The 24,587-nt window shown below is 42.2% G+C and overlaps 1 protein-coding gene across 1 annotated transcript in view; it reads right to left on the bottom strand.

Moving 5' to 3' along the window:
- ELOVL4 (ELOVL fatty acid elongase 4) overlaps positions 1–24,587 on the bottom strand; it is a 57,735-nt gene that overhangs the window by 15,661 nt on the left and 17,487 nt on the right. The window contains exons 2-3 of the mRNA XM_060236413.1: positions 13,848–14,035; positions 9,983–10,063 (exon numbers count right to left, since the gene is read on the bottom strand). Coding sequence (XP_060092396.1) covers positions 9,983–10,063; positions 13,848–14,035 — 269 coding nt within the window. The remainder of the gene's footprint in view (positions 1–9,982; positions 10,064–13,847; positions 14,036–24,587) is intronic.

Below are 24,587 nucleotides of genomic sequence, written 5' to 3' on the forward strand. Positions count from 1 at the left end.
TAAAAAGAGTTACATCTTTTAATTCCATTGACTTCAACTGCTATAGAGAGTAGAACTGCTTAAGTGTCCTACATATCTGTCATCATTTCTCCCTGGGTAATGTGAAACAACATCAAGATGTTAGTAATTCTGCTTATAAAATTTTTTGGAGAAATATATCATTTTCCTAAAATAAAACTTCACTAAAGGCTGCATTTATCTGGGATTTTTACTGTGACCAGAATGAAATGACAGCCCAGAATGAAAGCCCAGTCCTTCACAGTAGTACAATGAAGTGGCTAGAAGGAAATGAGATACAGGACACCCTACCTGTCTCTATTGCATTACACCAGAATTCAGCACAAGAAGTTGTAACAAAAATCCAAGAGGCAATGTTCTGAAAGAGGTTCCTAATAATAAAAACAGAGACCATTGCCAATAGCTGTGAATAACTGTGAGCTGCAGGAAAGCTCCTTCCTTTTAATGAAGACTTTTAAAAATAAAGAACTACTTGTAGCTATAGAAAGATATTAAATACTACCAGCTGCAAAAGATCTTTCTGCCTAAGAGTGGTAAAGAAATGCTCAGCTTTCTTCCATTTCCAGTTGTAAGATTTACTAGCTATTGAGAAAATATTCAGAGTTCAAAGTGAAATACAAAGTTGTCGTTGACTATTACAGATATGGGTATATATCCATTTACCTAAGGATATATGCACCTGTTTTTCTTCTAGTTCTCATACAGTAAAATAAAATAACTCAAACAGTTTGCCTAAGGTCACAAAGACAATCCCCTCCCCAGACAGAGATAGGTTCAGGGAGTAGCCAGAATGGTCTGAATGGTCTGAATGGTCTGAAGCAACAGAAAGTTTTAGTCCAGTGGCACCTTTAAGACCAACAACATTTTATTCTGGGTACACGCTTTTGTGTGTATCACTATATGTGCATAGAAGACTACGCACAGAATTAAACTTTGCTGGTCTTAAACTTTATTCAGTGACAGAGATGGTAACAGAATGGTTTGCATCTGTTTATGTTATGAGGTAATTGTTCATGGACTGACAGGTTGCATTGTTAGTGACAGCAGCAAAAATGTAGAACATAATTTAAAATTGTACTCTTCAGAAAATAGTTTCATAGATGGGGATACTACTGTAACTTCCTAAAATGCTTAATTTAAAAGTTGCTAAATATAACAGAGTGGTATCAGAAATATGTATGACTATTTCCATTTCAGCAACCTGAAACGTCTAAGTCTGTTAAGAGACCAGATGGCACAGAAAGATTACATTAACAACTATGATTAAAGGGTCAGTGAGAGGTCCAGTTCTGATCGTTGCACACTGTGCTTTAAAGCCAATGTTACATTTATAGTAACTTTTTAAAAATGAAAGGAACTTTTATTGTTGGTCTTTGTTTCCTTTGATCTAGAATAATTGTGCTGCCATTAGACTATTACCATGGGTGCTACCTTGTTTCTGTGCTGGGGCTAATCCGCATGTAGTTAAAAAAACCAACCACAATTGCCATGACACACAACATTCCCACACCCAACACAAGCATGGAATGAGTGTGAACCTAATGTCTAGTGTTCAATTTCATTTTATTTTTACACAGTTGTTATTGATTCGATTTTTTGCGTACAAAAGGTCTCCACTTGTTCTGCTGGGAAGACTCAGTCTTCAATGACGACCCGTGTTAACTAGCTTCCAGCACTAAAATGACTGGATGAGCCTTCCTAGGAAGGATGGAACTTGCTGCTGCTGATGTACTAAAATACCCACATTACCTATATGGCTGACTGATAAAGAATTACAAAAAAAAAAAGTTTGTATATAGTGTTACCTTTTTTTGGTTTCTTCTTTCAAAGTTTGTAAACAAAAATCCTACTAGCTATAGGAAATTTCTTTATAGGTCATACTTGATATTAAAACGTAACTATGTATAATATAAAGATACTGATGTGCAGGGATTACAAATCTTAGCCCTGGTATTTTGCCGGCACGGAATATTATCCCCCAGTTAATATTTTAACCAAAAGATCTCATAAAAATTAAATTCTGATTAACATCCCTGTTTCTTAATCCATAAAAAAGAGCAGTCTTTTATGAACAGTTTTCATGGGTAGTACTGTTGTTTACTCTGACTGCCAGCAGCTCTCTTGGTTCTCAGGTAGTGGTTTCACATCATCTGCTACCTGATCCTTCAGTGGGGTGGGTGTTAAGGATCTGAGATTTTCTGCATGCAAAGCTACTACTGAGCTACAGCCTGACCCCCAAAGCAGGAAGTGGACTATTGATGAAGCATACCTCACCTCACATTTAGTTATGAGTCATCTCCAGTACAATTGCTGGTGTTTTAACCCTATGTGAATAGAAGTTGCACAGTGACAATGGCGACTTGATAACCCCATCGTCTTTCTTGAAGATAAGTATCTTTGAGTATAGGTGAAATTTTGCTGCTTTGTGTGATGTGTTAGAATTAACTACAGAAGGTGCTCCTAGTCATTAGTTTAGTTCAGGGAGGGAACTGAATACATGTTGCTAAATCTCATGATTTTATCACTAGTGTCACGTTACGGCAATTAGAGTTAAGCTTCATCAAAACACCCTGAAGCAAAATACAAGTGGTTCCTCCCTTGGTATAACACAATGCAATGAAAACGCACTGATATGGTTGTCATCTGTTCTGATAACTTACTGCACTACCCACATCCTTAAAAAAATATCATTGCTTTGAACCCGTGTTATCTAAACTTCAGCCCACATGAATTCTCACAAATAATGGAAACCATAACATACCTGGCTGTGAAACATGCACAAAAATTATGGATACGCATCTATTTCATAAATATGATAGCTTCCTATTGCTACACATTCTTTTGAAATCTTTTTTAACGTAATGACATACTTATGTCTGATTCACATATGTACTCTGTGACTTACAGCAAAACTACGCATTAGGTTTAGACCCAAGATAATTTTTAAAAGGCATTTTTTTCTTTTCAAATTCAGCTGCTAGAATTGCGTTTTGCAAGGAATAATGGCATAAGGTGAGTTCTCTAAACCTTGCCTTTTTCCCATTGAAAAATACCAACACCAGGGCTTTTTTTGAGCATGAATGCACAGGAACATAGTTCTGGCTGGCTTGGTGTCAGGGTGTATGGCCTAATATGCAAATGAGTTCCTGCTGGGCTTTTTCTACCACAAAAACCCTGATAACCACCAAGTCACTTTTATTCCTCTAGGGAACAATCAGGGGTATTGCTTAGCTAAAACAGAAAAAAATGCTAAGGCCGAGGGAAAATATTATTGCAGAAGGTATGAAGAGAACTGTCATGAGCCCTGACGAAGAGGAGCTGGAAGGGTTAACAGACGTGGAAGAGTTGCCAGCCAGTTCCTCAACTGAACAAACAGCAGCTGGCCCATCAATCACTCTCCAGGCACCAGTGTCAGCTGTTGACGATCAATCTCCTTCATGCACTCCTCCTCCCATCTCAAGAGTTCAAAGCAGGCTCCAGAAAGAACTTTCAGAGCAAAGACATGAGGCATGCCGATGCTTCAGATCTCTCAGCCCTGAGTTCTAGCAGAGTCACTGCCACCCAGGGAGCAGGCTGATTGAGACTCCCATATAGCTCCCACCCAGGACCTGGTAACCTTGTGGAAACAATAAGTCTATTCTTTGGCTTGCATCCATGCTCCTTCCTGATCCTGACCTGCTTGATTTCCTTGGCACCCTGACCTTCTGGCTTTTGGACATTGACTTCTGATTCCGATTTGTGATTCTGCATTGGTGATTTGACTCCTGCTTGACTTCCTGGACTTTGACCTTGGACTAGCTTTGGACTCCTGCCTGCCTGCACCCTGAGAATGTGACAGATTGCTTCCACCCACACACTCACTCCACAAGATGGATGAGGAGGCAAGTGGAGGCTCTGGGCAGCTAGCAGCCTTGCTCACTCAGGTACAGCACCTCACTCAAATGGTGGCTCACCTGCAACAGCAGCAGCAAGCCATTGTCACTGCCCTACCCAAGTGCCTCAGAGAAGTTCACTGGGAAGGTGGAGGAGTTTCCTGCATTCCTGGCACAGTGCAAACTGTATATTGAATTACGTGCCAGAGACTTCCCCAACAACAAGACCAAGGTATGCTTCATTGTAAGCCTCTTAAAGGGGCAGGCAGTTAAACGGGCTACTCCCTTGCTTCTAGCCCCATCGCCCCTGCTGACTGACTACCAGGGCTTTCTGGATCATATGGCGGTAAACTTTGCTAACCCCCAGCAAGCAGCCACTGCCAATTGGAAGATCCGGACCCTGAAGCAGGGTAGGGACTCGGTTTCCCAGTACTCCACCAAGTTCAAACTTCTGGCCCAAGACCTCGCCTGGAATGAGGCTGCCCTCATGGACCAGTATATGGAGGGGCTGGTGACAAAGTCCTTGATGAGATGGCATAAGTAGACCGACCAGCCACGCTGCAAGGCCTAATCAAGCTGTGTCTCTGCATCAATGGCCGCCTGGAAAACCGCCGCCAAGCGCGAAGCAGCACCTGTCCCTCTCAGCTGCCCCACCGCCTAGCGACAGTGACAAACCTGATGCACAGCAGTCCCAAGACTGATGCCCCGAGCCCATGCAACTTGGGGCTGCACGGCTGTGGCTCACCCCTGAGGAAAAAGCACGGCACCACTCACAGAATCTCTGTCTGTATTGTGGATGGGCGGGGCACTTCTCCCTTGGCTGCTCCGCCAAGTGCACCCAGCCCAGTACCGTGCCACCGCTGCCAGTAAAAGACCAGCCCCAAGTCTGAGTGGACCCCCCGACTTGGGGCACCTAGCCGGGTCCCCTGAACCCTATGTTACCTGCCAGGGCCCATTCCTCGTACTGGTCACACTCGGCTTGCCGGACGGGCGCTGGCTGTTTGTCTACACCATGATTGACTCCTGGGCCACCCGCTGCTTCGTTGACATGGCCTTTGTGAAGCAACACCAGATCCCGGTGCAGGACAAAGACACCCCGACCCTGGTCGAAGCCATCGACGGGCGCCTCCTCTGCTCCGGTCCAGTGACCCAGGAGACCCACCCGGTCATGCTCCAGATCTAACACCATCACAAGCAAGTACAATTTGATGTTGCTCGCATGCCCCGCTTTCCCCTCATTCTGGGACTCTCCTGGCTTGTAAAGCACAACCCCCTTGTGGACTAGGCACAGGGGAAGTTGAGCTTCAAGGACCCTTGTCCTCATCAGGTCTGATCGGCCACCCTGGCTGCTGCCGCAGCTGCTGGTCCTCTACTTTCCCCAGCCTACACAGACTTTGCTGATGTCTTTGAAGAAAAGGGGGCCGACCAGCTCCCCCCGCATCAGCCTTATGACTACGCCATCAATTTGGTACCAGGGGCACCCCTGCCTATGGGGCGGCTCTGCCCCATGTCCAAACCGGAGCTAGCAGCCCTGCAGGGCTTCCTCGCCAAAAACCTAGAACGGGGTTTCATCCGGCCATCCATGTCCCTGCTGTCCACCCCTGTTCTCTTTGTCAAGAAAAAAGGTGGCGAGCTCCGGCCCTGCAATGCCTACCGGGCCCTGAACAAAATCACCGTCCGGGACCGCTACCCTTTGGCACTGATCCTAGAACTACTGGATTGCCTTAAGGGGGCCCAGGTCTATACCAAGCTGGACCTTTGAGGCGTGTACAACTTGGTGCAGATCCGCACAGGAGAGGAATGGAAGACGGCTTTCAGGACCTGCTATGGCCAGTACGAGGATCTTGTGATGCCCTTCAGCCTGACCAACGCCCTCGCTGTCTTCCAAAGGCTGATGAACGACATCTTCTGCGACCTGCTCGACCGCTTTATGATCATTTATTTAGATGACATTTTAATTTATTCCCAAAGCCCTGCCCAGCATGCAGGGCACGTCCACCAGGTCCTGCAACGCCTGCGTGAGCATGGTCTCTATGCCAAGCTAGGGAAGTGTACCTTCGACTTAACAGCATTCGAGTTTCTTGGCCACATCGTCTCACCCCATGGGACTTGGATGGACCCGAACAAAGTCAAGGCGGTCCTGACCTGGCAGACGCTGTGGAACCGCAAGGACATACAGAGGTTCCTTGGCTTTTCCAGTTATTACCTCCAGTTCATCCCTGCCTATGCCGACGTTCCATGCCACTGACCCAGCTCCTCCGGCCCAAAGACCCATTTCACTGGACTCTAGAGGCGGACCATACCTTCACCACCCTGAAAACCTGCTTCACTACTGGGCCGCTCCTGCGTTACCCAGACCTGCAGCTGCCGTTCACAGTAGAGAACAACGCCTCCAGCGTGGCCTTCGGTGCAGTGTTATCCCAGCAGGAGGACCCCTTGCAGCCGCTACAACCCTACGCATACTACTCGCAGCAGCTTACACCCGCAGAGTGCAACTACACCATCTGGGAGTGGAAACTCCTGGCCATCAAGACCGCCTTTGAGGTTTGGAGGCATCACATTGAAGGGGCCCGCCACCCCGTCCAGGTCCTGACTGACCACCGGAACCTGGAGTATCTACAGACTGCTCGACACCTCACCCAGCATCAGATTCGGTGCTTCCTCTTCTTTTCCCGGTTTGACTTCCGGATCATTCCGGGAACCAGAACTACATTCCGCAGAACCAGAACTGGAAAGCGGACGTCCTCTCCCAAAAACCGGAGTACACTGTGCCTCTAACGGAGGAGAACCCAACTGGGCTCATCCTTGCACCCTCGGTCTTTGCTGCCACCACGACTTGCCCAACCTTGGCTGCAGACATCCAGGCCAGCCAAGCCCAAGACCCCTGGGCTCAGCAACGCCTCCTGGAAGTGCAAGATGGCCTGGTCGGGGACATCTCTACCCGCCAAGGTCTCCTCCTGCACCGTGGGTGCCTCTACATGCCTCCGGGGCCCATCTGTGCCGACGTGCTCCGCCTGACCCACGACTCTCCTCCTGCAGGACACTTCGGCCAACACAAGACCCTGCACCTGCGGGAGTTCTGGTGGCCTCGCGTCCGTGCCGACGTGGTCCGCTATGTTGGTTCCTGTGAGGTCTGCCGGTGGGCCAAGGATGTACCAGCCAAGCCCCCAGGGCTTTTGCATCCCCTAGCCACACCTGCAGGACCCTGGGACACCGTCTCCCTGGACTTTATCATCGAGCTCCCCAGGTCCAAGGGGCACACTTGCATCCTGGTGATGGTGGACCTCTTCACCAAGATGGTTCACCTTGTTCCATGTCCCAAGCCGCCCAAGGTTCCTGAAACAGCCCAGCTCTACCTCCAGCAAGTCTTTCGCCTGCACGGGCTCCCGGCACACTTGATCTCAGACCGAAGCCCCCAGTTCACCTCCTGATTCTGGCAAGCCCTGCACTCCAGCTTAGGCACCCAGGTGCATTTGTCCTCAGTGTACCATCCCAAAACAGATGGGCAGACCGAACACACCAACGCCATGCTGGAACAATACCTGCGTTGTTACACCAGCTACCAGCAGGATGACTGGGCCACCTTGCTACCCTTGGCCGTACATGTGTCCACGCAACAGACCCCATTTGCAGCCACCTATGGGTACCACCCTCGCTTCTTCCCCACAGTCCTGCCTCCCACAGCAGTCCCTGCTGCAGATGTGCACCTGCAGGAACTTCGGGCTCTCCAGGACTTGCTCTGAGAGCAGCTCCAACAGGCTAAAGAGACCTACAAGACAGCCACTGACCGAAAGCAACAAGTGGGGCCCCCACTGAAGCCCAGGGACCACGTCTGGCTCTCCACCCATTACCTGCATCGGCCTGGCCAGTCTCGCAAGCTGGACCCTTGCTTCACGGCACCTTACCTGATCATGAACCAAATCAACCCCGTTGCTTTCCGGCTACAGCTGCCGGCCACCCTCCGCATCTACCCAGTCTTCCACCAGTCCCTCCTTGTTCCTGCTACACCACCGGATCCCATCTGGCCGCCACCTCCAGTGCTGCCACCTCCTGTCCTGGTCGATGACAAGGAGGAATACGAGGTCCACCAGCTCCTGGACTCCTGAATCCACCGCAGGGACCTCCAGTACCTCATGGACTGGGAAGGCTATGGCCCTGAGGACCATTCATGGGAATCCGCGGACAACCTACACTCTCCTGATCTCGTGCAGCAGTTCCACACAGCCTACCCTGGCCCGTCTGTGGGGGGGGGGGTCTTGCGTGGGGGATAGTGTCATGAGTTCTGATGAGGAGGAGCTGGAAGAGTTAACAGACCTGGAAGAGTTGCCAACCAGTTCCTCAGCTGAACAAACAGCAGCTGGCCCATCAATCACTCTCCAGGCACCAGTGTCAGCTGTTGACAATCTCCTCCAAGCTCTTCTCCCATGTCAAGAGTTTGAAGCAGGCTTCGGAAAGAACTTTCAGAGCGAAGACATGAGGCACGCCGATGCTTCAGATCTCTCAGCCCTGAGTTCTAGTAGAGTCACTGCAACTCAGGGAGCAAGCTGATTGAAACTCCCATATAGCTCCCACCCAAGACCTGGTAATCTTGTGGAAGCAACAAGTCTATTTTCTGGCTTGCATCCACGCTCCTTCCTGATCCTGACCTGCTTGATTTCCTTGGCACCCTGACCTTCTGGCTTTTGGACACTGACTTCTGATTCCGGTTTGTGATTCTGCATTGGTGACTTGCCTCCTGCTTGACTTCCTGGACTTTGTCCTTGGACTGGATTTGGACTCCTGCCTGCCTGCACCCTGAGAATGTGACAAGAGCACTCAAGAAGCAACTACTCACATAGCAAAGTCTGAGTCCAGCGCGGCTTTAAGACTGACAAGGTTTAATTCTATGTATAAGCTTTCATGTGCATGCATACATCATCAAATATATTGGAAATGTTTTCTTCAAGACTTACATATAGGTGGTGGTGGGGTTAGTTGCCAGGAAGTGTCAAGATTAAGTTATAGGTCTCCTGTGATTGCTCTAGGGCAAGGGTGGGGAACAGTGGCTCTCCAGATGTTTTTTGCCTACAACTCCCATCAGCCCGAGCCAGCATGGCCAATGTCTGAGGCTGATGGGAGTTGTAGGCAAAAAACATCTGGAGAGCAACTGTTCCCCACCCCTGCTCTAGAGATTTACAGGACCACTGGCTATTATTAACTGGTCTCAGTAACAAATCATATATTTCAGACAGGAATTTAATTGTGAATGGTTAACTGATACAAATTTCTATCAAGGATTTGGTATAATGATGAGTAGTTTCATGATTTTATTCTAGAGTAGATAATTTGAGGACTGTGGTTTATGTACTTTCACATTTAATTATATATATTTATATTTATATAATGCTACTGATAAAATGAGAAGTGTTATAATAACTAAGAGACCGAGCTACAAATTACCAAGTCAGCATTATAACATAATAACTATGAGACCTAGCTACAAATTATCAAGTCCCTGTTAGTATCTTGTGTCTGGTAAGTATTCACTGTGTCAGACAAGCTTCAGAACTCCATTTGTAAAGTGGGCACAATAATAATGATGTACTTTACAAAGCTGATGAAAGGATTACAGGCAAATGGATGCAAAGTAGAGTTATCAGGCAATGGGAGACCAGGGTGGTGACATGGCTATCAGTACTCTCTTGATCACACCTCTCTTGATATCGCTAGAAACACTACATTATATTTCTGGCAATTGCTAGGGAGAAATGATATCACTTCTATGTTTCCCCCAGAAGTGATGACACATCTTTGGTTCAATGGCTTTTAAAAAATTTTCTCCAGCTGCCACTCCAAGTGGGGACAGAAGAGCCAAGGGTGGGAAATCCTCCAACCTTGCAGGAGTTTGCCAACTCAGATGTAAAATGCTTCAAACATTGAGACTATTATAGAAATTATAAGTACTATATTTACTCAAAAAGAACACAAATCTGAACGTAGGATGACCAGTCCTTTATATGTGAAAGACACCCCCCCCCCCATTACTGGCATAGTATATTCATCAGTCAATCAAAGGACCAACCAATGGATAGACAACAGGCGTTACTACTCACCCTGACTTCGTATTCATTATCTGAGTAATCCACAGTCTGGCAGATATAGCTGTATCCTCGAGCTTTGGATGCCATAAATAACTGAAAACATTAAGTTCACAAATCAATCTTCCACAAACACTGTAACTATGATTCCTGAAAGCAATTGCATGTAAAGCAGTATTTACTAAAATGCTGCATTTGCAGAGAAGTATGTTTTCAAACAGAACTGCAATTTCACTCTTCCCCCCCGCCCACCTTGTTATACTACATGGGGTATTGCAGAGCAGGCCAGTCACTTCAAATGGTGATCTTCCCATGCATGAATTAAATTTATTAATTTAGAGTCGCCAGAAGCATATGTCTTCCCCATGCTCCTGACACTCAGTTATTCTTAGCAGTAGCAGGAATGGAGCAGTGTACAGCATCTTGGACAAGATGGGCTACTGGATGTTACAAACTAAGATTTACCAAGTTATAGTATGCCGAGCATGGCAAATCCAACTTGAGAAAAAAGATGACAATACAGGAGTGTGTGTGTAGGTTATAGTAGAATCCTTTGAGAAGCGTACTCTCTGTATTAAAATTATGTTATTTGCCTGCAACTAAAATATACTAATTAACAACAGATCTATTTAGAGCTGCCACAGGCCTTGAAAAAAAAAATACCCCATCCCTTTAACAGAGGTTTAATGTGTGGAAATGGGCAGCTGAAGCTTTTTGGCATGGAGGTAAATAACATCACTGATAAGTAACATCCCATTAAGCTTCTGTTAATGGGGCAGGGCATTTTTCTTTGAGCCTGTTAGCAACCCCTAGATCTATCACTTCCTAGCATTCAAATCTAAACCTAAGATACAGTCAGCTGCAGTTCTGTAAATATAAGGAAGATATATATTGCCCATTATTGGCTTAACTGTTAAACAGTTCTGCTGGGCCTTTCACAAGTATATGACCACATATAATGTAAGAGTGTTCCCATATAGAATGGAATCTTAAGTAAAATGGACAATACAATTTGGTTATCCTGTTGGGGATATGTAGTACTTAAAATTATATTCATTATTTGAGACCATTACATTGCTTCACTATTGCATACAATTTATACAGATACTACATCCATATTTTTTTAAAATCTCCAGGATTGAAATATCAGTTTAAGAGCAGTATGTCATTCAGACTATTTCTCATACAACAGATAATTATTAACAAAAGAAGCTAAGTTCAGATAGAAGCTTCTGAAATTGCAGACTGAGCACTGTACGAATAACATGAGTCGGTGGGCTCCCTGATCTGAGAGTTCAGCCTTCAAGATGTATCAGTCTTCACATAGTAAATCATTATTTATACAAAGTCTCTTGTAATATGTTTTAAAAATGCACCAGAACACATTCAAGTTATGAACACAGTTTACACCTAGAATTCTTCAGAGGAATACGCAGTCCATGCAGTGGCTAGGATCCAAGGGAAATTTTCTGAGAGTTGAAAACTTTTCTTGTTGTGTGAAAAAAAGGAGAAAGTTTGGCAATTTTACCGAATTTTCCACTCTTGATGCCTATCTCCCATATTTAATGCAATGTCATTTTAGAGGATCTTCAAACCAGGGAAGCCTATTTGTGAGGTCCAGGATATAACGTTAAAGCCCTTTCTTCTGTTTCTATTTAGCCACAGTCAAAAGGTTGTTTTAGAGATTCAGTATCAGGATCCTGGGGCTTGTCCTATGGAATACTGTAGGGCTTTGTGTCATCCCACATGTTATTTAATACATAAGATTTTATTTAATATATAAGGTTGTCCATTGTTTTGACATTGGATATGCTGATGACATCCAGTTACACATTTAACGGTATACATTTCTAAGCCTCCAGAACCAGCCATCTCTGTCCTGAGCCAATGTCTGTCTGCTGTGGTTAAATAGCTATGTGAGAAAAGTCTGAAGCTTAACCCAGAGAAGACAGAGAACATGCAGGTTGGAAAAGCTGGACTTTGGAGGGAGTTGTGCTGATGGGGTGAGTTTGTCCCTGTTGGACTCAGTCATGAGCTAGAGAAGGGTGGTTTAGATCCAGATCTTTTACTAGAAAAAACAGATCTTTTACTAGAAAAAACAGGATGAGAAGGGAGCAAGTAGTGCCCTTTATAAGTTACATTTAACTCAGAAGATGTTCCCCTTCTTGGAGCTATGAATCTGGCCACACTGTGGCCTCAAGGCTACACAGTTGTAATGTGCTATACATAGGGCTGCCCATGATGACAATTCAGAAACTTCAGCTAGGGGTATGCACTAAAATATTCCCAGACTGAATATATATCAGGTTGTTTCAGGTTGGCTTGGTTTATCCAAAATTATCCCAAACTCTTCTGAAATGCTAAAAGTGCTGAAAACTTTGGGGTTTGGGGTAGGCTGGGAGTAGGGAGGGAGAACAGAGATAGCTGGCCCCAATAGGCAGCTGATAGTCAGTGTCTCTGGTCCCTTTAAATTTTCATATTTTTATATTCTAAGAGAAGACCTGGTCTACTAAAAGGAAAGGAAGGACTGAACTGGCACCAGACTTTCCTGACCAGCATTAGCTCTGCTTGAAGTTTCAGAGGAGGACATGCAATGTGGCCTCTGGAGGCTAGGTCTATCCTCTTTATGAAATAATGACCAACCATCATTCCCAATCATCAGCTTTTAGACAACTCAGCTGTTAGTGGGCATCTCTGAATCCTTTAAATTGTCATTATTGTCTCTGTTCCCTTTAATTTGTAATTTTTTTAAAGTGTCATTATGTTCTATGGGAGCCTAGAACTCCGGAGGCCAAGTCTTCCCATAAAATAGGAGCCTAGAACGCCGGAGGCCAGATCTTCCCATAAAATAGCCCTCTGCAGTCTTCTCTCTCCCCCTCTCTCAAGTAGAAGGAAAACCTAACCCAGGAGATTCTGATGCTTCTTGCATTAGTGGAAAGATCTTTACTCATGAGGAGACCTCTGGTTTTAACAGAAGGCAGCTGTAGAATCCAATTCACTGTAGATGATTGCCATTCACCGAAAGTCAATGGGAAAATAATTGTTTATGATCAACCACTGTAAATATAAACTGCTTGGAAAACAAATTTTAACCAACATTAATTAAAAATATGTTTCAAAAAGCAATTACAACATTAAAAGACTCTCAACTTAAGCCTCAGTATTCCAGTTTACTGTTCTGCAGAGAACAATAATCTTAGTGATTAAAGTATTTTATTCTTAACTATTTCTGGTGGGAACCAGGATTAAGCCTGAATTGTTTAAAATACTTTCAACAGTGCATCTTGTTCTCGCTTTGCCTGGGGCACAGTGGTTAGAAATGCTGAGACAGCTGTACAGTTCTTGGTTGGCTGGCTGGCTCAAGGCATAGTCTGATTGGTTCCTGGTGTTCAGAAAAAGACTTTCTGGGTAACAGTTGTGCTGTGAACTCAGTGTAAGGTGCAGACATTTTATACTCTTTATGGAAATTAAAATAATAAGTTATATGCAGTATAATATGGAGCCAGTTCATAGTTAAGAACAGAATAGTTTGCCACTCATTTCTTTAGATGCAATGAAAACTAAACCTAAAATATAGGTTTTGAATTGTTTTGGTGTTACATTACACTAATTTCTGCTTTAAATAATTCTCTTAAAAGTACATTACTGTAAATATGCTAACATAGCTTTTTCCTTTTTCAATTAAGATATTTAGCACTAATAAAAACAAATGTATAGCATAAATACAACATACTAGTTTCAATTACAATTCAACAGACATAAATATGCATCCTCAGAATATAAAAGAGAATTGTATGATTAATATAAGTGATGCAACTGGAATTCTGAATCATAAGCAGTCACTTAATATAGCTATATATATAAAACAAAACAATGGTACCTCTTTGAAAATATAGAAGTTGAGTAGAACCATTCCAAAGTTGTAAATAATCAACAATGATCGCAACTGGAAAGGTTCCCTTGTCTTCATCCATTTGGGGCCCAGCCAAACAATGAGGAGGTAAATGGTGCTTATCGTCAGTGTTGGAAACGGAGAATGCATCAGGGGCCAGTTGTCAACCCGTTTGTCTAGGAGAAAGCAAGAAGCAGAAAATGACTCAACAAATATTCTCACAACATCTTCATTTAAATAACTTTGCACGGCACTATGAGAACTGCTGTAATGAGTAATATAACTAAATTGTTCTTTGTTTTACTGATTATTCTATATTTTTCTTAACTGTAATGAAAATTACATTACTGAAATTCTAAATTAATTTTTATTTACATTTTTATTGAAAGGTTTTTTTAAAAAGACAAAAAAGTAAAGAAATTACAGAAAAAAAAGAGGAAAGGGAAAAAGAAATAATAATAATAATAATAATAATAATAATAATAATAATAATAATAATAATAATAATAATAATAATAATAATAATAATAATAATAATACATTTTCATTTATACCCCGGCCTCCCTGCCGAAGCAGGCTCAGGGTGGTTTCCAATTTTCTCTGCTGCAAATACAAGTATAATTACAAAATTAACTCTTTATCTATAGTTACTGAAAATTCTAAATTAGTAATATCAGTCTTGCATATCTGATAGTAAGAATAAATGACAAGCATATTCAAAATAGTAAACAGATAATGGCTCCATTTTGGGGAAATTCCAGATGCCCTTGGGTGATCACCAAACACACTGCTACTGCCAGTGCCTTGTTGAACTTCACGTTTGCCTAGAGTGTCATATTCATGATCCCCAGGATCTGCATAATCTCATCTGCATATTATTAATTTCCCCCCTTCCTGATAAGTATCACAAAAAAGGCTGGGGAAGGATTATAAAAAAATCTTTGCTCACACCTGAGACAATAACAAAGTTGCTTGTGAGAGAGAAAAAAGGATCAAGACTCTGTGCCCTCTAGTCTCTGGTTCTGTACCTACAGCGACACAGAGATCTGCTTCTATTAAATGAAAGTGCAAACAGAAGTTCCATCACTGGGAGGATCATGTTTGTTTTCCTCATATTTAGTGCTTGACAAATATGAACTAGGTACATCCACACACCTGCAGTGTTTAGCCTGCATAGAAGTGGACAGTCCTTCCAGTCAGCTGAACTAAAGGCCAAGCTAGACATGACAATATCCTTGTGGTTGCTGCAGCAATGCTAAGGCCACTTGAAAGTGATTTTAAAATGCTGTGAAGGTCTGATCTTGATCAGGCTGAGGTGCTCTTGCCCCCCCCCCCCCTTCAAGTGCTGAAATGGTCATAGACACAGAGCTATGATTGTTTCAGCAATTTAAAAGGTGCAGCGTGTATGAGTAACAGCACTGAGTGGTGGAACTGATCCTGACTGGCATTTTAAAATAACTTTTGAATGGTCATGGTGTCTTCCTTTCATTGGCTTCAACAAAACTGACCATCAGTGAAGTGTGAAAAGGACCACAGCACAGGCTTATAGTTTTATCCTAGCTTATCCAAAAGTAAATCCTATCCATTTAAATGGGACTAGTATCCCTATAAGCATGCATAGTACTGCATCCTTAAATCTCAAGTATCTCCCAGCAATACATAGTTTTTCTGTACAAAAATTTTAAGAAACTGACTACAAAACTAAATACAACTATCAAGGGTTACCATTCCCCAGGTGGGGGTGAGGGATTCCCTGCTTTTGTGGGCTCATGACCGCTGGCCAGTGGGAGGATATTTCCTCCACCCCCACAAAACAGTGACTTGTGTGCAACATGCTGACATCACTGAAAAGTTATGTAGAGTCATTGGTGACATTGGGAGAGGTTGATGCTCTGGTTTTTGGGCAAAACTCTATGGTTTTAGGGCGATTTTATCATCGAGTTTGCCCAAAAACCAGAGCATTATCTCCAATGTCACCAGGTGCCTATGTCACTTCCAGGTGATGTATGGACTTCACGCCATGTCCCTGCCCACTCCCAGAATGCCCCCCAATCCCACCACCAGCATGATGATGGGACTTTGCAACCCTGCAACTATCTTTTGTCACTTCTAGGTAGCTCTAGGAATCAACAGGAACTCTATGGTAAGAACTTCCTGTAAATAGACAAGGCTTTGTTTCTTCTTTTAATTTTTCTCCTTGGATGCTGCCCACCCACAACTCTCCCACCAGTTGTCAGGCAGTGTCTGGCAACTCTACCTGACAAAGGGTATGTTTAGAGAGCAAACCTAAGTAAGTCTACACAGAATCCTACTCAGATCTATTCAATGGGTAGTACCAGCAGAAGAAAATCATGCCAGTGCTTCATGTGAGTCCACCATTAAGGTGTAGAGGGAATGCCAAGCAGCACAAAATGATGTAAAAGGAGTCAGAAAGGTAAAGTAATGTTATATCATAAGAAGAAACAACAGCATTTGCCTATATCTGCAGTCTTGCCAGATCTTTTTCATTACTGCCCTAGATCTAATTAATGTTCACACATTTCTGATATGTGTGCTTCCTTTTCCATGGTCACATTCTGGAGTTATTTTCTTTATTCTTGGATTTGAACAATTTCACATGTATCCATCACAATAAATGTACTTCAAAAACAGTAGATGGAATTCAGGTTTTTTTGTGGGAGGAACATGGGAGAGTACTTATGTATTTATACTAAATCTACAACATTCCTTGGTGGAAAAGGTTCAATTGCAGGAATTCAGAGAGGGGAAATCATTTTTTAAAAACCTCTGATAATGAAGTTGGGAGTGGGGTGAGAATAGGAAAGCCTTCAGTCCAGACCAATAATTCCCTCCACCCCCCTTTTACTACTTGCACTACTTTAGTGACAGCAAATTTTTGTACAAAAAAGCCAGGAAATGTAGTGCAAATAGTGATAGAACAAAAATGCACTATTGACACAACCCAAACATACAATCAGTAGAGGCTAACTGTGCAACCAATGGCTGGTCTGGATGCACTCTAGACTGCAAACCAGTCAGTATATTTGGAAATGCAAAAGGAATTGGCCACATTTAATGAATGTACAGATATCGTCAACTAACTATTCACCGTGTACTTGACAAACAAAAGACAGAAACTCTACAAATCGATGATCAACACTTTAAGCACATCTAGGATTCTGCATTACACAGAATCAAGACACTGTACCAAACAACAATGCTATCTGTCTGAACAAATTATAAAACAGTGTCACGACAGATTGTTAAAGTTATGCATGGTGTAGGGAAAATGAATTGGTATGACTTTTTCTTTTTCTTTTGTTTAATAGTAGAATTCAGGGTAAACTAATGGGCAATAGATTCAGGGCAGACGGAATTCACTATCACAAGATGTAGTTATGGTTACTAGCTTAGCTGGCTTTAAAAGGGGTTAAACAGATTTATGGAAAATACGTATATCAATAAGCAAATTAAGCTCACACTTTTGAATGATAGTTACTGAGAGTGAGAGCTGCTTGTTCTGTTAAAGAGCTTCCTAGAGAACTTTTTTTGAACCATGGGGCAAACATGATGTTGGTCTGATCCAATACAAGTCATTATTCATTCCTATATATTCTTGAAAGAGATATCTATCTTTTTTCTGATTTGGCAAAATAGCTGTAGAAATTATGGCATGGCCTAAATTAAGGTTTCTTTCTATAATTGCTTCAATTACTGAAAAGTCTCATAACAGCCACTCTCAAACATAGTCCAAAAATTCTTCCAATATTCCTACACACATCTTTTTAAGAAGAAGATTTCTCATTTAAGAAACAGAACAGGATTTTTTTTTATTTGGAGATCTCTGAGAATTATAACTGATATCCAGACTACAGTTCCCCTGGATAAACAGGTTATTTGGAGAGTGAATCCTATGCCATTATAACCTGTTGAGATCCCTGCCACCCCCAAAGTGCACACTTCCCAGGCTCCAACTCCAAATCACCAGGAATTTCCCAACTTGGAGCTGACAACCTAGGGATGGGGGGAGTATATCAGGTTTAAACTGCAATTGTTCTTCATTAAAACATATTGCAGCAATTTATCAGTCTGCTTTTCTTCCACACAGGTAACCGAGGCAGGTAACAAACTAAAAATAACACTGAAATGCAAAGTAAAACTAAATGCAAAGAATAAGATAGGCTGTTGCCAACTGCTACATTTCATATATGACAGAAATATCCTATACAGTTAACAAGGAATAAGATAGCCTTCTAGTAAGTAAAGTTGAGCAGCTCCATACAAAGGCTTTGTTACACAACAACAGTGCTGAGTGCAGCACAGTATGCAGTAAAAGGGACAAACTAAGGACAAGATGGGAACATTATTTATTTCATTAGATTTATATCCTTCTCTACCCCACAAGTGGGCTCAGGGTGGTTACAACATATAAGAAAATATAATAAATGCTAAAACATATAATCTAAAAAAACAACAGCGTTAAAACATTTAAAACAAGATGGCAACTAAACAAGCAACTTTAGGTAGTCCATAGTGTCTCCTGCAAGATGTTAGTAAGATGAGCATTAATAGCACATTATTTCTACTGTGCCCTAAGTATGACTTAAGTTTACCAATTCCTCAACAACAACTGAAGTTGCCAGACTCCTTTGGTGAAGGTGGGGGTCCCAGACCACCAGGCCCAATCAGCTGGCTGGCAAGCTGACTTAACAGGAGAAAGAAGAAGTCCCAGGCCACTTTGCCAGTGTCTCATAGGAAGTAATGTCATCACACCAGTGACTTTTGGGGGATGCTCTACTACTGGGCAAAAACTCTATGGTAGAAGCCATTTTTACCATAGAGTTTTTGACCAACTACCACAGCATCACCCAGGAGTTGCTGGTGTGATGACATCACTTTCTTTTGATTTGTATCCCACTCTCCCCCACTAATGTGGGGCTCAGAGCAGGTTCCAACATATAATAAAAAATATATGTCAGGTTAAAACATTTTAATTCAAACAATTCCAACAATGACAACCCTAGGTTTTACAAACTGATTTACAGAAAGAAATATAAATCAAGGTGCTCAGATACCATGAGAACCAATGTAGTTAGAAAGAATGTTATATTAGAGCCTAAAAGTGTCAAGTTTAAATCTACATGCTGCCAAGAAATTCACAGGATGACCTTGGGACAGTCATACACTCAGACTGACTTACCTCACAAAGTTATTGTAAGAATAAAATGGGGAAGGGAGAACCACTGTGCACCCCTCAACACTCCACAGAGCTGGAACAATGTTTCAGACAGATATAAGTATTAAATTCTAGTAAAGAAGCATAAAACTGTGCCTCCCCTGTTTCTATCACAGGCACTACAGAACTGTCTTCTGGTCAAAATAGACAACTGTAGTATGATGCAGACCTCAAAAGACTTATCTCACTATTTTCATTTTCTTATAACAATTTTATGTTACAGCAGCATGTCAGAGGAAGAGAGACTCTGTATATACATCAGATGTAGGGTTGCCAACCTCTGGGTGGGGCCTGGAGATCTTCTGCTTTTACAACACATCCCCAGCTGGCAGAGATCTGCCCGCTGGAGAAAATGGCTGCTTAGAAGGATGGGCTCTATGGTATTGTACCATACTGAGACCCCTCCCCTCCCCAAATCCCACCCTCTCCTGGATCCACCCCCCCAAGTCTCCAAGTATTTTCTAATACAGACCTGGCAACCGTAGTCAGATATCACAACATATACAGCTAAAGTTATGCATTCCTGTCTTTTAACAAAACATTTGTAAACAAAAGTTTATTAAAAATAACCCACATTGACTAGTAGGCTTCCCAGCCTCCTGCAGGTGGTGAGTTTCCCCCCAATTTCAGAGCTGGCCACTGGGGGTGCTCCACCCCAAAGACCACTGGTGCACTGCAATGTGCCTGGTCAATGATGCCACCTGGAAGCAACGTTATCATGCTGGGCACGTTGTTGCCTGTGGGACGCTCCCATCACTTGGGAAAAAACTCTATGATTATCTATGGGATTTAGTTTTAGAAAAGCCCAACACCAATGAACAAGCACAAACCTATATGGTAATGTCTAATTATGCATTTAAGAGGCCAACATGCATTAGTACAATCACTGTAACATAAAAGTATATCATGGAGGCAAAAGTACACCACGCAACGATGTCTTGGTTTTTTCTCTTCAGCCCCACAACCTGTTCTGAGGATAAAACAGAATAGAATTGCATGCTGAGTCTACAGGCATCATACAGACTATGCAAAGAGCAGACTTGCTCTCCATTTGCTGCTTTCATGTTTCGAAGCCTTAAAATGTGAACATGTGATATAAACAAGTTGAAACCCAGGATGAACAACCAAAAAGAACGTGGCAGAGGAGAAAGAGATCTGTTGCAGCCCACTTTGTAGCTCCTTGATACTGCCCAGTCCCTTACAATTGCTTTAACAGGAACATATTCAGGAATCCATACAATCTGAAAAGTTTCTTCTGTGTGCTTGGCATGTTTTATGAACTGACCAAAGACTGATGGCTAACAGGCATGTTGACCTCTAAAGTTACCTTTAAGGTAATGATGAATCCAGGATGGTCTCATTGTGTTCATACTGCTGTATCATATACCTCAATTAGACCAACAACAACCATTCCCACTGCTGCCATTCTTTACCAGCTGAGCTTGTATTCTCCTAGTTCTCTTTTAGGGTTAGGTGTATTCACACTACGCTAAATAATGTGTTTTTCAAGTGGATTTTTGCTGTTCTTATACAGTAAAAATCCAGTTGCGAAATGCATTATTTAATGTAGTGTGAACACATTCTATTGCTTCAGACTAGCATGGCTACCCACCTGAATCTGTCTTCACAGAACAACTCAGATTATCATTACAACAAAAAGCTAACCTCTATCCCTAAATAAACTTTGTGCTTCTACTGAGAATCCTCATGAGACACTTACAATAAATGACTACTGAAAATACTAGACACCACAAGGAAATTTCTAGGTGTCATGGTGCCCTGCCCTGCCCCAAATAGCCCAGGATAGCTTGATCTCATAACATCTCAGAAACTAAGTGGGGTTGGCCCTGGTTAGTACTTGAATGGGAGACCTCTAAGGAACACCAGGGGTGTGACACAGAGGCAGGTCACCTCTGAATGTCTTTCCTTGAAAATCCTATAGAGTTGCCATAAACTAGCTGTGACTTGATGGCACTTTCCACCATGATGGTGGCCCTGGTGCATGGATCTGTTAAATCCTGTCTCAATCATTAATTCTTTTATCCCCAAGAAGTTTTCTGAAGCATTTTTTTCTTACAGATTCCTACCTAGATCAATATTTTTACATAACCAAGATTAATTAACTGATATTTAACTGACATTCAATGTAATTTCCCTGAGGACCACAGGTTAAAAGGAAGGGTGTGCATTCAGCTAAATCCAAGCTGGGAAAAAAATCTGAAAAATATCTTTTTGGTATTTTCCAGATATTCTTTCATAGATAGATTTGGCTATTTTCTGGTTATCCAAAATAGCCAAATCCCCAAAATCCCGAAACTATTTGGAATATAAAATACTGATGATTTTTTTTTTGCACACCCCTAGTTAAAAGTGTATTACTATCACATTTTTTGGCAGGAGCTGTTACTTTATTAACATAAAAAGATTCCTGCTGGATCAGACCAGTGGCCCATCTAGTCCAACATCCTGTTTTACACAAAAGCAAACCAGCTGACCTGGAGGGCCCACAAACAAAGTATAGAGGTGACGACCTGTCCTGATTTTGCCTCCTGGCATTGGTATTGAGATCTTAGTGCCTCTGAATGTGGAGATTGCCTTTAGTCACTAGGGCTAATGTGTATATCCACTGACATTATGATGTGCTTTATTGTATGTCTGTTTCTTGTCTGCTGTCTGCTTATGCTTCTTTCATTTAAAGAGAAATTCAACTTATAGCAAGGACTTTGGTGTGGATTACACCAGGCTAGCTGACCAACTAAAAAAACCAGGGTGATCCACGGAGGATTATTGACAATGCCAGAGAGCATGCCCAACCAGGGCTTTTTTTGAGCAGCAACGCAGTTCCGGCTGGCTTGGCATCAGGGGGTGTGGCCTATTATGCAGATGAACTCCTGATGGGCATTTTCTACAAAAAAGCCCTTTGTGGAACAATGGTGACATCAGGGGATGTGGCCTAATATGCAAATGAGTTCCTGCTGGGCTTTTTCTACAAACAAAGCCCTGTGCCCAACAGATAGGCTTCAACCATCTTTTAAAAGATAGATCATGGACCCATAAAATAACATAACATACATATTCAATTTCACGCTTTTAGCCAGTTCCATTAAACAAATTATTTTAAAGCACTGATGCATTGTTACTGAGATCCCTGGATATGACAATAAAGCTTTCATTGGTTTTAGAAGAACAAAAAGTCTTAGAAACATTCTGGTCAGAGCAGACATTATGGTTCCATTTAAGAATAGGATTTCTGCATCTGGTCACCACTGATGCAGTTCTTGTTCAATATGTCCTCAAGTTTGGGAGACTAAAAGATTGATCTTTTCTGAACTTAATTTAAAAAAAAGAACTCTTACATTTTAACCAACTGTGTTACTAAATGAGTTGTATATTTACTCAAATGTTCCTTTCCACAATTATATGTGGTTCTTTTACAGATGTAGTCTGGACATGGATTATAAAACATAGATCTTGCATTAGAAACAGAGTGACAGAAGCACCTTTGGTGCAACATTTTTTGGACATGGAACATAACCCTGATGACTTTGAAAAATCTGAGGCATGGCTACATGATAAGTGTAATATGTAAAGAAGCCTTTTGGATCCATAGACTAAGAACTTATACTTCATACGTTCTTAAACAATTTTGGAGCTTTTTTTGTTTCTTGTAAAACCGTCACTTTAATTAGTTGGATGCTGGAATACACAGCTGCAGTACTTCAGATTGCAATGGCTTTATAATCGGTTCTTTCACAGGGCAACACCAACTTTAAACGTTTTGAAAGCTGTTTATTGTAAAGAGTGTTGGATTTATGCTCAACAATTGTTACAAATAACTAGAAAGGAGGAGGTGAGTTAGCATGCTCCATTTGATCTGAGTGTTAGGTAAACAGGATTGTGGATATTTTTGATCTTTTCTAGACATCCCTTGGACTGAATTGAAAATATAATGTCAAGAGGCTTCACCATTGCTATTAAAAATGAATATTTTTGTTCTGAAAATGTTGTTGATTTATGCCATATAATGCTTTGAAATTTACTATGTGGAATTTGGTAAGTAAAAGAACTATGGGTGATCTAATCATTATAGAACTGTCATGGTTGATTTAGTAGTAGACTCATCTATGATCTTTTTCAGACTTCCATCATTTTTCAAGCCTTTACCTGAAGAAGACTTCAAAACAAGTGTCTTATCTGGAAACCTCGACTTGGACTATGGAATTTCAAAAAGCTTAATATATGTATTTTTGAGTATGGACTTTGTGTACCTACTATATGAATTTTTTGTACTGTGAACCACTTATGAATGATTTGTAGTAAGAGTATTTATGAGCAGGTAAAGTTATTTGTATTGCAGCTTATTATATTCCTTTCACTGGAACTTACAAGACAAAGTTTAATAGATTTTCACAATATACATTTATTGGTATTTAGTATTTGTAGTGCCTCTTTTTCACAGTAGATTTTTCTTTACGTATACTGCTTCTGCATGAAGACTGAGGGCAGTTTTCTCACTGTAGCAGGACAGGGACTTCCTGCCTCCAGTTTCCTACTGCTGCTTGGTGCAACAGAAACAAAAATTTGAGGGAGAAAAGTGATGTTGTGGCAATGTCACAACGTTACTTTCCAGTTATGATTTCATATGTCACTATGATGTTCATGCAATTCCTCAAAACTCTATGCTAGAGACTGTGGCAACACCATGATGCCACTGATAATGTGATATCATGTAACACTGGCTCTGTCCCCAAAGTCCTCTAGTAATTGCTATCAGGGCTGCCAGATCCATCCCCCCAGCTATCTGTTGGAGATGGGGGGTAGGGTTTCCAGCTCCAGGTTGGGGAACTCCTGGAGCTTTGGGGGTGGAGTCCGAGGTAGACAGGGACCTCAGTGAGGTACAGTATCAGAGTCCACCCTCCAAAGTAGCCATTTTCTCCAAGGGAATATACCTCTGTAGTCAGGAGATAAGTTGTAATTCTGGGAAACACCAAAGTATGGTTGTCAATCCCCAGGTGCGGTGGGCAAACAAAGATGTGCTTCTGTGTAAAGAAGTACTTCTTAAAGCTACAGGTATTCACAAACACTTTAAGCTTAAAAATATATATCTTTAACAAATTACCTAGCACAAGAGTGTTGAACTCATTTGTTATGAGGTCTGGGTCTGACATAAATGAGACCTTGTTGGGCTGGGCCATGTGGGGTTGGGCCAGGTCATATGTATACCTATTTAAGATTAGGTAGCAGAGATAAACTTTATAAAGGACACAAACACCATTAAATATATTTTTTTTAAAACGTAACCGTGCTTAAAATGTTAGCACTCATTGGTCTTAAAGGTGCTTTCTTTGTATTTCTCCCATGGGATCCAGGGAGCTGGGCAAAGGAAGCTGTGGCTCTTTCCTTCCTTCCCCAGGGGACCGGGAGGGGAAGGAGTCTCAGTCAATAGAAGGAAGAAAGGCTTGGCTCAGTAACTCTGCTGTGCAATTGAGCAA

This window comes from Heteronotia binoei, chromosome 1, assembly GCF_032191835.1.
Source record: "Heteronotia binoei isolate CCM8104 ecotype False Entrance Well chromosome 1, APGP_CSIRO_Hbin_v1, whole genome shotgun sequence".
Lineage (NCBI taxonomy): Eukaryota > Metazoa > Chordata > Lepidosauria > Squamata > Gekkonidae > Heteronotia > Heteronotia binoei.